General features: G+C 44.9%; 1 protein-coding gene across 1 annotated transcript in view; it reads left to right on the top strand.

Annotated features, from left to right (window-relative positions):
- Positions 1 to 8751: 8751 nt before the first annotated feature.
- aqp3b (aquaporin 3b) overlaps positions 8752 to 12500 on the top strand; it is a 16075-nt gene continuing 12326 nt past the window's right edge. The window contains exon 1 of the mRNA XM_076986337.1: positions 8752 to 9034. Coding sequence (XP_076842452.1) covers positions 8927 to 9034 — 108 coding nt within the window. The 5' untranslated portion in view covers positions 8752 to 8926. The remainder of the gene's footprint in view (positions 9035 to 12500) is intronic.

The following is a 12500-nucleotide window of genomic DNA, read 5'->3' as shown; positions in this document are numbered from 1 at the left end:
TTACTGGTTCTCTCTGATAAGTGTGTTACTGGTTCTCTCTGATAGGTGTGTTACTGGTTCTCTCTGATAAGTGTCTTACTGGTTCTCTCTGATAAGTGTGTTACTGGTTCTCTCTGATAAGTGTGTTACTGGTTCTCTCTGATAGGTGTGTTACTGGTTCTCTCTGATAAGTGTCTTACTGGTTCTCTCTGATAGGTGTGTTACTGGTTCTCTCTGATAAGTGTGTTACTGGTTCTCTCTGATAGGTGTCTTACTGGTTCTCTCTGATATGTGTGTTACTGGTTCTCTCTGATAGGTGTCTTACTGGTTCTCTCTGATAAGTGTGTTACTGGTTCTCTCTGATAAGTGTGTTACTGGTTCTCTCTGATAAGTGTATTACTGGTTCTCTCTGATAAGTGTGTTACTGGTTCTCTCTTATAAGTGTGTTACTGGTTCTCTTTGATAAGCGTGTTACTGGTTCTCTCTGATAAGTGTGTTACTGGTTCTCTCTGATAAGTGTCTTACTGGTTCTCTCTTATAAGTGTTTTACTGGTTCTCTCTGATAAGTGTCTTACTGGTTCTCTCTGATAGTTGTGTTACTGGTTCTCTCTGATAAGTGTCTTACTGGTTCTCTCTGATAGGTGTGTTACTGGTTCTCTCTGATAGGTGTCATACTGGTTCTCTCTGATAGGTGTGTTACTGGTTCTCTCTGATAAGTGTGTTACTGGTTCTCTCTGATAGGTGTCTTACTGGTTCTCTCTTATTAGTGTTTTACTGGTTCTCTCTGATAAGTGTGTTACTGGTTCTCTCTGATAAGTGTGTAACTGGTTCTCTCTGATAGGTGTGTTACTGGTTCTCTCTGATAAGTGTTTTACTGGTTCTCTTTGATAAGTGTGTTACTGGTTCTCTCTGATAGGTGTGTTACTGGTTCTCTCTGATAAGTGTGTTACTGGTTCTCTCTGATAAGTGTGTTACTGGTTCTCTCTGATAAGCGTGTTACTGGTTCTCTCTGATAAGTGTGTTACTGGTTCTCTCTGATAAGTGTGTTACTGGTTCTCTCTGATAAGCGTGTTACTGGTTCTCTCTGATAAGCGTGTTACTGGTTCTCTCTGATAAACGTGTTACTGGTTCTCTCTGATAGGTGTGTTACTGGTTCACTCTGATAAGTGTGTTACTGGTTCTCTCTGATAAGTGTGTAACTGGTTCTCTCTGATAGGTGTGTTACTGGTTCTCTCTGATAAGTGTTTTACTGGTTCTCTCTGATAAGTGTGTTACTGGTTCTCTCTGATAAGTGTTTTACTGGTTCTCTCTGATAGGTGTGTTACTGGTTCTCTCTGATAAGCGTGTTACTGGTTCTCTCTGATAAACGTGTTACTGGTTCTCTCTGATAGGTGTGTTACTGGTTCACTCTGATAAGTGTGTTACTGGTTCTCTCTGATAAGTGTGTAACTGGTTCTCTCTGATAAGCGTGTTACTGGTTCTCTCTGATAAGTGTTTTACTGGTTCTCTCTGATAAGTGTGTTACTGGTTCACTCTGATAAGTGTGTTACTGGTTCTCTCTGATAAGTGTGTAACTGGTTCTCTCTGATAGGTGTGTTACTGGTTCTCTCTGATAAGTGTTTTACTGGTTCTCTCTGATAAGTGTGTTACTGGTTCTCTCTGATAGGTGTGTTACTGGTTCTCTCTGATAAGTGTGTTACTGGTTCTCTCTGATAAGCGTGTTACTGGTTCTCTCTGATAAGTGTGTTACTGGTTCTCTCTGATAAGTGTGTAACTGGTTCTCTCTGATAGGTGTGTTACTGGTTCTCTCTGATAAGTGTTTTACGGGTTCTCTTTGATAAGTGTGTTACTGGTTCTCTCTGATAGGTGTGTTACTGGTTCTCTCTGATAAGTGTGTTACTGGTTCTCTCTGATAAGTGTGTTACTGGTTCTCTCTGATAAGCGTGTTACTGGTTCTCTCTGATAAGTGTGTTACTGGTTCTCTCTGATAAGCGTGTTACTGGTTCTCTCTGATAAGCGTGTTACTGGTTCTCTCTGATAAACGTGTTACTGGTTCTCTCTGATAGGTGTGTTACTGGTTCACTCTGATAAGTGTGTTACTGGTTCTCTCTGATAAGTGTGTAACTGGTTCTCTCTGATAGGTGTGTTACTGGTTCTCTCTGATAAGTGTTTTACTGGTTCTCTCTGATAAGTGTGTTACTGGTTCTCTCTGATAAGTGTTTTACTGGTTCTCTCTGATAGGTGTGTTACTGGTTCTCTCTGATAAGTGTCTTACTGGTTCTCTCTGATAAGTGTGTTACTGGTTCTCTCTGATAAGTGTCTTACTGGTTCTCTCTGATAAGTGTGTTACTGGTTCTCTCTGATAAGTGTGTTACTGGTTCTCTCTGATAGGTTTGTTACTGGTTCTCTCTGATAAGTGTCTTACTGGTTCTCTCTGATAGGTGTGTTACTGGTTCTGTCTCTCTGATAAGTGTCTTACTGGTTCTCTCTGATAGGTGTGTTACTGCAAAGTACCACACAGCTTAGATATTCCTACATGACTTTCTCCATGAAACTAAGACCATTTTCGCATCGCTCCAGTAGCTATGGAAACACCACCTGAAGCAATAACAATAGCCAAACATTGATAGTGGAGCTCCTCTCCCTCTCCCTCCCTTTCTCTCTTTTTCTCTCTCTTCATCTCTCTCCCTCTCCCTGTCACTGTCTATCTCTCTCAGTCTCTCTCTCTGTCTCTCTCCCCCAGCTTCACAATCAGAGGAGAAAGCCTATCAACATTTTTCATTCAGAAACACAGCCCACAACTTTACCAAACACCTTTACCAAACACCTTTACCCACCACTTTTTTGTCGTGGTCTGACAGAATCATTCTGGCCCTGTTAGACAGCACCATTGGTTTAGAAAAAAAGTAATATGCAAGATATTTCAGTGATATGCCTGCATGACAACACCCCGTCTTCCAAATACAGGAGAGGCAGTTTTCTCGGAATAGCCTGAAGTCTTGAAGTCAGCCATGACACATCCAGGGAATATGGAAGTTCCCCTTCAGAATTCCTTCTCTGTATCTCATGTATTTACAAATCTGTCACTAATTGAAGTGGGCAAAATTCCCGTCACAGTTCTCCTGCACACTTGTTCTGGAGAGTCACAGTTCTCCTGCACACTTGTTCTGGAGAGTCACAGTTCTCCTACACGCTTGTTCTGATGAGTCACTGTTCTCCTGCACACTTGTTCTGGAGAGTCACAGTTCTCCTGCATACTTGTTCTGGAGAGTCACACTTGTACTGACGAGTCACAGTTCTCCTGCACACTTGTTCTGACGAGTCACAGTTCTCCTGCACACTTGTACTGATGAGTCACAGTTCTCCTACACACTTGTACTGACGAGTCACAGTTCTCCTGCATACTTGTTCTGGAGAGTCACAGTTCTCCTGCATACTTGTTCTGGAGAGTCACAGTTCTCCTACACACTTGTACTGACGAGTCACAGTTCTCCTGCATACTTGTTCTGGAGAGTCACAGTTCGCCTGCACACTTGTTCTGGAGAGTCACAGTTCTCCTGCACACTTGTTCTGGAGAGTCACAGTTTTCCTGCACACTTGTTCTGGAGAGTCACAGTTCTCCTGCATACTTGTTCTGGAGAGTCACAGTTCTCCTACACACTTGGTCTGGAGAGGCACAGTTCTCCTACACACTTGTACTGACGAGTAACAGTTCTCCTGCACACTTGTTCTGGAGAGTCACAGTTCTCCTGCATACTTGTTCTGAAGAGTCACAGTTCTCCTGCACACTTGTTCTGGAGAGTCACAGTTCTCCTGCATACTTGTTCTGGAGAGTCACAGTTCTCCTGCACACTTGTTCTGGAGAGTCACAGTTCTCCTGCATACTTGTTCTGGAGAGTCACAGTTCTCCTGCATACTTGTTCTGGAGAGTCACAGTTCTCCTGCATACTTGTTCTGGAGAGTCACAGTTCTCCTACACACTTGTTCTGGAGAGTCACAGTTCTCCTACACACATTCACCTTTTTTTCCTCACAGTGATGCTCTGCTGCCACCTAGGGGTCAAACGGAGACGCTAACGGAGGGAGTGAAAGGAGGAGGATCTATTTCAAGGGCTCCTGGGCTGCTTGTTATCCACAGTATTGTGCAGCAGAGACTTTCCAGGAAAAGAACTTCATGCCTAAATCATTTTAGAAAGGGTTCATGACTATGAGGGAACAAAGGCCCCTTCATTCATTACCATATTCATTACCATATTCATTACCATATACATTACCATATTCAGAATGCATAATGAGTTCCTGACTTGGATGTAAAGAATGCTTGTGTGTCTTATACATAAAACCTAATAATAGATTAATGACAATAGATTAATAATAATAGCCTTCTAATAATAGGCTGTGATATAACTTTTCTTTCTGTTTCCTTCTCAGTTTAACTAGTGTTTGAGCAATACTGCCTACATTTGCAGCAGTGGCATTGTGTGTGTGTGTGTGTGTGTGTGTGTGTATGTGTGTGTGTTTGTGTGTGTTTGTGTGTGTTTGTGTGTGTGTGTGTGTGTGTGTGTCTTTGTGTATATGTGTGTGTGTGTCTTTGTGTATATGTGTGTGTGTGTGTGTGTGTGTCTTTGTGTATATGTGTGTGTGTGTGTGTGTGTGCGTGTGTGTGTGTATGCGTGTGTGTGTGTGTGTGTGTGTGTGAGTGTGTGTGTGTGTGTGTGTGTGTGTGTGATATGCTCCAGTACTCATCTGGTTTCTTTTCATAAGAAAGGTTAAAAGACATTTGACATTCATTTGACATGTTACAATGCTTCAATTCAGAAATGTAATTTTATCTCAGATAGTGTGCAGCTTCCTGCTAGAATCTCCTGCTGTTCTTGTCTGCTTGTATTCTAGGTTTCAAACTGAGTGTGACTCTGGGGAAACTGCAGATCAGCTACAGGTTGAAGGGCTGCAGGGCTGCAGGGCTGCTTCTCCACGTCCAGACCTGTCCGCCACATAAGCAGTATGCCAGGAATGTTCCAAACACGGCCCGATTGACACAATCCACCGCACCTTGAGGTAATAGTGGGATTACCGCGCTCAGGTGTGTCAGAACAGCCTGAATGAGTGACGGGCCTGTTGCCGTGGTCCCCGGCCTTTGAGCACTTTGAGTTGTCCGTGTTTGAGTTGTTTGTGTTTGAGTTGATGGTGGTGCTGATTGGGTGGTTCCCTACTAGCCCTAACCCACCTTGTCCAAATGTCTAAGTTTAAATCAAGTGGGTTAAAACACCTTTCATCCTGTGCATTCATCAAAGTGATTTTTTTTAAAGTTTGAATAAAGTTCTCCTCAACAATGAACACAGACAAGCTTCAAATGCCACCTGAACTTGAGTTGTTCTCCTCAGGATATTTGGTCATATGTTTTTATTAAGGTTCAGAGGATGAAATTTGTGTGTCTGTGCATATGTGTGTGTGTGTGTGTGTGTGTGTGTGTGTGTGTGTGTGTGTGTGTGTGTGTGTGTGTGCGTGTGTGTGTGTGGCACATGTTTTCAATTCCAGCAATTTTAATTGTGAATGAAATCCTTTAATTCTCCATCCTATTCACTACAGGAGTTGGGCAACAGCTCAGAGCCAGAGAGTGTCCTCCCTTCTGAGGCTCTGAGTGACGTGAAAGCTCTGTGTGGTGGGAGCTACTAACCCCAAGAGCCCAGCGCGTGCGCCCACAGTGAGGTCGTGAGACGTAAACACAAAGACAGTATTGACACAGCAGACGGTTTCAAACACACAAAGAGTTTGTGCAGAGGTGTATGATTCCCACCCTGCGTGTTGCTTGGCTGTTGTTTGCTGACAGGAACTCTGAATTCACTGCTGTAAACACCCAATCTGTGGATCGCTAACAGCGACGGTGAAAAACCTGTGCTCTCTTTTGAGCAGTTTTAATGGTGTCGAAGAAGTGTTGCTCTTTAGAAGAATTTCTTGTGGTTGTTTTGGGACAGCAGATCCTTATTTGTGTGTATAATAGTACGGGAGGTCTGTCACCTGAAAGTTGATAAGTCCAGCTCTAACATGCTGAGTAGTTTGTCAGGATTAAAACCCAACGATGGCGTAAATTGCCATATTTGAGGATTATTCGCTCACGTCATTTTGTCTCACGCTCACACATCCAAAGCCAGGGTCTGTAAACATCGGCATGAACTTCACCGTGTGAAGAACCTCAGGCTAGGGTTGACTGTCTGAGGCTTCTTTAGGTGGAAAAACAGGTAAACGTTCGCGTCTACTGATAAAATCGCATGTGGGTGTGCTTCTGGGCTTCTGGTCAGGCCAGCAAGTTTGTCTGCCTCCGAGATTAGGAAGAATTTACAGGTGGTTCACCTTTCTCCTGAAGGCTTCTGTTTGGACTTACGGTATTACAAATTATGAATCACAAGGAAAGTTGTTAGACTTGTATTCTCATATTCTGGTCTAAACTGCTTCAAGTGTGCTTATGTGTGTGCACCCCCTTGTGTGTGTGTGTGTCCTGGGAAAAAAGGTGACTCAAATCCCCACCCCTTTTGACCTGACAGCTATTGTTTGGTTACGAATGCACAGAGGCTCTTAAAGCAGCACAAGATGCTGGTGTGATCTGTGCTAAAGACTAACCCAGTATACCCACTACAGCACTTCCCAAACCAGCACAACCCTCCACGTCTGATATACCACCGCCATGGTGGGCTCACCAGACTGGTCCTGCATCGGTCCTGCAAACACTAGCGTTTTAATGTTTGATGGGCATTATGTCAGGGTTTTAATCAGCATGTTTGACTGCCCTTATATCAATGCTCTTCTTGTAAGTCAACCAGATGTCATCGTTTTTCTCTTTAAGTAGCATGTCTTACGACAGATATTGTCTCAAAGCAGTTTAACAGGAAGCATCTTTGTTTATTTTATGTACAGTCTGTGAACCGAGACTCTGGAATGGCGGACCGCTAGCGTGATGGTACGCAGAGGTGCAGAGTCACTCGTCTTCCCGTGCTGGGTTCATTCGGGCTGACGGTAAGTTGACTGCTGGAACTGAAACGTCTGGATGTGAGCGGTGTAATCGAGGAGAGCAGAGGGACAGACATGCCCCCACACGCCCATCTTCTACCCCGCTGTGATGGTATCTGCCCACCTCCTTATGACCCCTGAACTGTTAAAGCATGTAGCAGCGATAATGTCATAGAAAACAGATGTTGCTGCAGTATCCCCATAATACAGATCACAGATCCCATTTACACAGATCCCCATAATACAGATCACAGATCCCCTTTACACAGATCCCCATAATACAGATCACAGATCCCCTTTACACAGAACCCCATAATATAGATCACAGATCCCCTTTACACAGATCCCCATAATACAGATCACAGATCCCCTTTACACAGAACCCCATAATATAGATCACAGATCCCCTTTATACAGAGCCCCATAATACAGATCACAGATCCCCTTTATACAGAACCCCATAATACAGATCCCCTTTATACAGATCCCAATAAAGATACAGATCACAGATCCCCTTTACACAGATCCCCATAATACAGATCACAGATCCCCTTTACACAGATCCCCATAATACAGATCACAGATCCCCTTTACACAGATCCCCATAATACAGATCACAGATCCCCTTCACACAGATCCCCATAATACAGATCACAGATCCCCTTTACACAGATCCCCATAATACAGATCACAGATCCCCTTTACACAGAACCCCATAATATAGATCACAGATCCCCTTTACACAGAACCCCATAATACAGATCACAGATCCCCTTTACACAGATCTCTATAATACATATCACAGATCCCCTTTATACAGATCCCCATAATACAGATCACAGATCTCCTTTATACAGATCCCCATAATACAGATAACAGATCCCCTTTATACAGAACCCCATAATACAGATCCCCTTTATACAGATCCCAATAAAGATACAGATCACAGATCCCCTTTACACAGATCCCCATAATACAGATCACAGATCCCCTTTACACAGATCCCCATGATACAGATCACAGACCCCCTTTATACAGAACACCATAATACAGATCACAGATCCCCTTTATACAGAACACCATAATACAGATCACAGATCCCCTTTATACAGAACCCCATAATACAGATCCCCTTTATACAGATCCCAATAAAGATACAGATCACAGATCCCCTTTACACAGATCCCCATAATACAGATCACAGATCCCCTTTACACAGATCCCCATGATACAGATCACAGACCCCCTTTATACAGAACACCATAATACAGATCACAGATCCCCTTTACACAGAACCCCATAATACAGATCACAGATCCCCTTTATACAGAACCCCATAATACAGATCACAGATCCCCTTTACACAGATCTCCATAATAGCAATAAGTAGCACCCAGTTTACTAATGACAAGAAGCTGGTTGTCGTTCTCTAACACACACACTCACACACACACACACACACACACACACACACACACACACACACACACACACACACACACACACAACACCTGCACACACACACACACACACACACACACACACACACACACACACACACACACACACACATATTGCAATGTGGTTCAATAAGTGAAGGCAACAAGAGAGAACAGAAGATAAAGAAACAAGCTCAGAATGAAAGCGCTGAGGGTGGAGCTGTGGGTGGAGCTGAGGGTGTAAGCAGTGAAGCAAAGAAGAGGAGGGCTCTACGGTATGTGGGAGGACATTTCTGGTGTGTGTGTGTGTGTGTGTGTGAGTGAGTGTGTGTGAGTGTAAGTGTGTGTGTGTGTGTGTGCTCCTGATAAAAGGGCTGCTTTTATACATTCCCACTCAGTGTGAGAGTTTACACGGACATTTTAACACCACTGCAGCGGGCCCCTTCATCCTTGTCATCCTCACCATCACCATCACTGCCTAGACCGCTGTGTGACGGAGGCATCATGGGCAGGCAGAAGATGATCCTGGACAAGATGGTCCAGACGTTCCACATCAGGAACCTGCTGGCACGGCAGGCCCTGGCTGAGTGCCTCGGGACCCTCGTCCTGGTGGTGAGACAAACCGTTGTTTTTGTCATTGCTGAGCGATAAACACGCTAATGGATGTGACTTGATACTGCTTATTAGTGGACTTTAGATCTTATACAAATATAAGATGATTAATTAATGATTAATGATTAATTAATGTCAAATAAGTTAAAGCTGCCATGATTTACTAGTGCGGTGGACGGGTTTGGTGTTATGGTGGAACCAAAGAAAAGACACTTTAGTTCAAATGAAGGAACTCTCTGGTCAACATCTGTGGTGGCTCAGCTGGGATTAACACCTGAGCTACAGGTTTGAGCCACCTTAATGAAACTTGTTTGAGCTCTTGTGGGTAAAAGAAAAGAGAACTGGAGAAAAACATGTAGTGTCGAGACAGCTCCAGACTCCAGACTCCAGACTTTAAGCGTCAGACTCCAGACTCCAGACTTTAAGCTCCAGACTCCAGACTTCAGACTCCAGACTCCAGACTTTAAGAGTCAGACTCCAGACTCCAGACTTCAGACCTTCCCCTTCAGCTGTTTATGAAGAAGCTTTAGACAGCACAGTAACATCAGACCCTGTGGGTGGACAGGCAGGAATAGAAACTGGGATTAGCACTGGAACTGGGATTAGTGCATAGGGCATAATGAAAGAAAGGAAGGAAGGATAGGTACACTAATTTTATCCTTTAAAGTTGAATGCTGGAAAGCAATGTAGTCTGGGGTTATAGCTGACGTAGTCTGGGGTTACAGCTGACGTAGTCTGGGGTTATAGCTGACATAGTCTGGGGTTATAGCTGATGTAGTCTGGGGTTATAGCTGACGTAGTCTGGGGTTATAGCTGACGTAGTCTGGGGTTATAGCTGATGTAGTCTGGGGTTATAGCTGATGTAGTCTGGGATTATAGCTGACATAGTCTGGGGTTATAGCTGATGTAGTCTGGGATTATAGCTGATGTAGTCTGGGGTTATAGCTGACGTAGTCTGGGGTTATAGCTGATGTAGTCTGGGGTTATAGCTGACGTAGTCTGGGATTATAGCTGACGTAGTCTGGGGTTATAGCTGATGTAGTCTGGGGTTATAGCTGACATAGTCTGGGGTTATAGCTGACATAGTCTGGGGTTACAGCTGACGTAGTCTGGGGTTATAGCTGACATAGTCTGGGGTTACAGCTGACGTAGTCTGGGGTTATAGCTGATGTAGTCTGGGGTTATAGCTGACATAGTCTGGGGTTACAGCTGACGTAGTCTGGGGATACAGCTGACGTAGTCTGGGGTTATAGCTGACGTAGTCTGGGATTATAGCTGATGTAGTCTGGGGTTATAGCTGACGTAGTCTGGGGTTATAGCTGACGTAGTCTGGGATTATAGCTGACGTAGTCTGGGGTTATAGCTGATGTAGTCTGGGGTTATAGCTGACGTAGTCTGGGGTTATAGCTGACATAGTCTGGGGTTATAGCTGACATAGTCTGGGGTTACAGCTGACGTAGTCTGGGGTTATAGCTGACATAGTCTGGGGTTACAGCTGACGTAGTCTGGGGTTATAACTGATGTAGTCTGGGGTTATAGCTGACATAGTCTGGGGTTACAGCTGACGTAGTCTGGGGATACAGCTGACGTAGTCTGGGGTTATAGCTGACATAGTCTGGGGTTACAGCTGACGTAGTCTGGGGTTATATAGCTGACATAGTCTGGGGTTACAGCTGACGTAGTCTGGGGTTATAACTGATGTAGTCTGGGGTTATAGCTGACATAGTCTGGGGTTACAGCTGACGTAGTCTGGGGATACAGCTGACGTAGTCTGGGGTTATAGCTGACATAGTCTGGGGTTACAGCTGACGTAGTCTGGGGTTATAGCTGACATAGTCTGGGGTTACAGCTGACGTAGTCTGGGGTTATAGCTGACGTAGTCTGGGGTTATAGTTGACGTAGTCTGGGATTATAGCTGACGTAGTCTGGGGTTATAGCTGGTGAGGGCCTGGTGCTGTGCTGCTTCTGAAAAGCCCTACAAACAGATCCCAGATCTTCAGATCTCCATATCTCCAGACCTACCGAGTGGGCTGATCCCAGTTCTCCAGATCTTCTGTACAGGTTGTTCTCAAATCTCCAGATCTTCTGTACAGGTAGTTCTCAGATCTCCAGATCTTTAGAACAGGCTCAGGGCTGGAGCTCACCTGCCCAACGCCCGTCTCAGAGCTGGAGTCACACATGTGCAGTGTGGTTCCTTTGTTTGGCCCTTGTTTACTTTCAGGGACCGGCCCTCTGTGGCTCTTTCAGGGACCGGCCCTCTGTGGCTCTTTGTTTGCCCTGAATATGTGGGTGTCTGGGATTGTCCAACAAGCTCCGTTCTATCTTGCACTAACAGGAGTTCAGAGGTCGTAGTGAAATGAGAGAGGGGACAGCGTTCTACTAAACCTCCTCAGGTGATTACAGAACAAGGCTGTACGACAGCAGCCTGACTCAGCTGCTCTCCGATTGGCTGACATCTAGGCTCAAATCAGCATTCTGCGAAAGCCCATTTGTTGTTGGTATTGCCAAATGGTGAGATCCCAGTCCTCCAGAGCCACGGTCGGTCCAGGTTTTAGCATGAGTCAGGTTCTCAGCACACATGTAGCAGGTGAGGCGGGTTCGCATTGGCCTGGTTCAGGCGTGTTTTGACGTCGGACACAGTGAGGGATGAGAAGGTTCCTCCTGTGGACAGTGCTGAGGGACACACACCTTCAACAGCAAGAAGCAAAGGGAAAAAACTAAACAAAGAAGTTATTTATAATGATGTGTAAAGTGTAGGTTTTAATAATCTGTTTTTAATGATAGCATTCTAATAAACTGTCTACATAATCTGCATAATTATAATCTACATCATATCTGACTCTGTAGATGTTAATAATGTCCCCAGGCAGCAGTGTGTTGGTCCTCGAGCACGTAGCGTGCCCCAGGACCCTGTGACAGGGCGGAGGGAAGCTCCACCCAAGTCCCGCTCCACTGGACATTTGTTTACGGCTCCAGAGCGCTCAGCTCCGCCCACAGGGCTGCTGTTTAGTTCAGCCGCATGCTGCGACCCAGACGGCCAACACTCAAAGGCCAGTCGCCCTTCCTGTGCGTGCCAGGGAACTCACCCATGACGGGACACCCATGGCGGGACACCCATGGCGGGACACCCATGACGGGACACCCATGGCGGGACACCCATGGCGGGACACGTGTTCTGGTCCACCGGTCTCATGGACCCATGCAGCACGCTCCTGTCACCGTATTCCACTGCCATGCGCTTCCTGGTTCTTTCTTTATCAAGAACAGAACAGTCTCACTAATTCTTCAGTCACATTTTTACCTAATATTAGGAATATTAAATCATATTAATCTAATTATTTATATTAATGAATTAAAATAATCTAATTACCAATGACCAGCTTTGCCCTTTACGCTCTTAGTGATGACCTTAGACACGATGACCTGAAGATGCCTGCAGAGCTCACACACACACACGCACACACAA

This window comes from Brachyhypopomus gauderio, unplaced genomic scaffold, assembly GCF_052324685.1.
Source record: "Brachyhypopomus gauderio isolate BG-103 unplaced genomic scaffold, BGAUD_0.2 sc46, whole genome shotgun sequence".
Lineage (NCBI taxonomy): Eukaryota > Metazoa > Chordata > Actinopteri > Gymnotiformes > Hypopomidae > Brachyhypopomus > Brachyhypopomus gauderio.
Note: the sequence above shows the minus strand (reverse complement) of the source record. Positions and strands in the feature narration are given on the sequence as shown.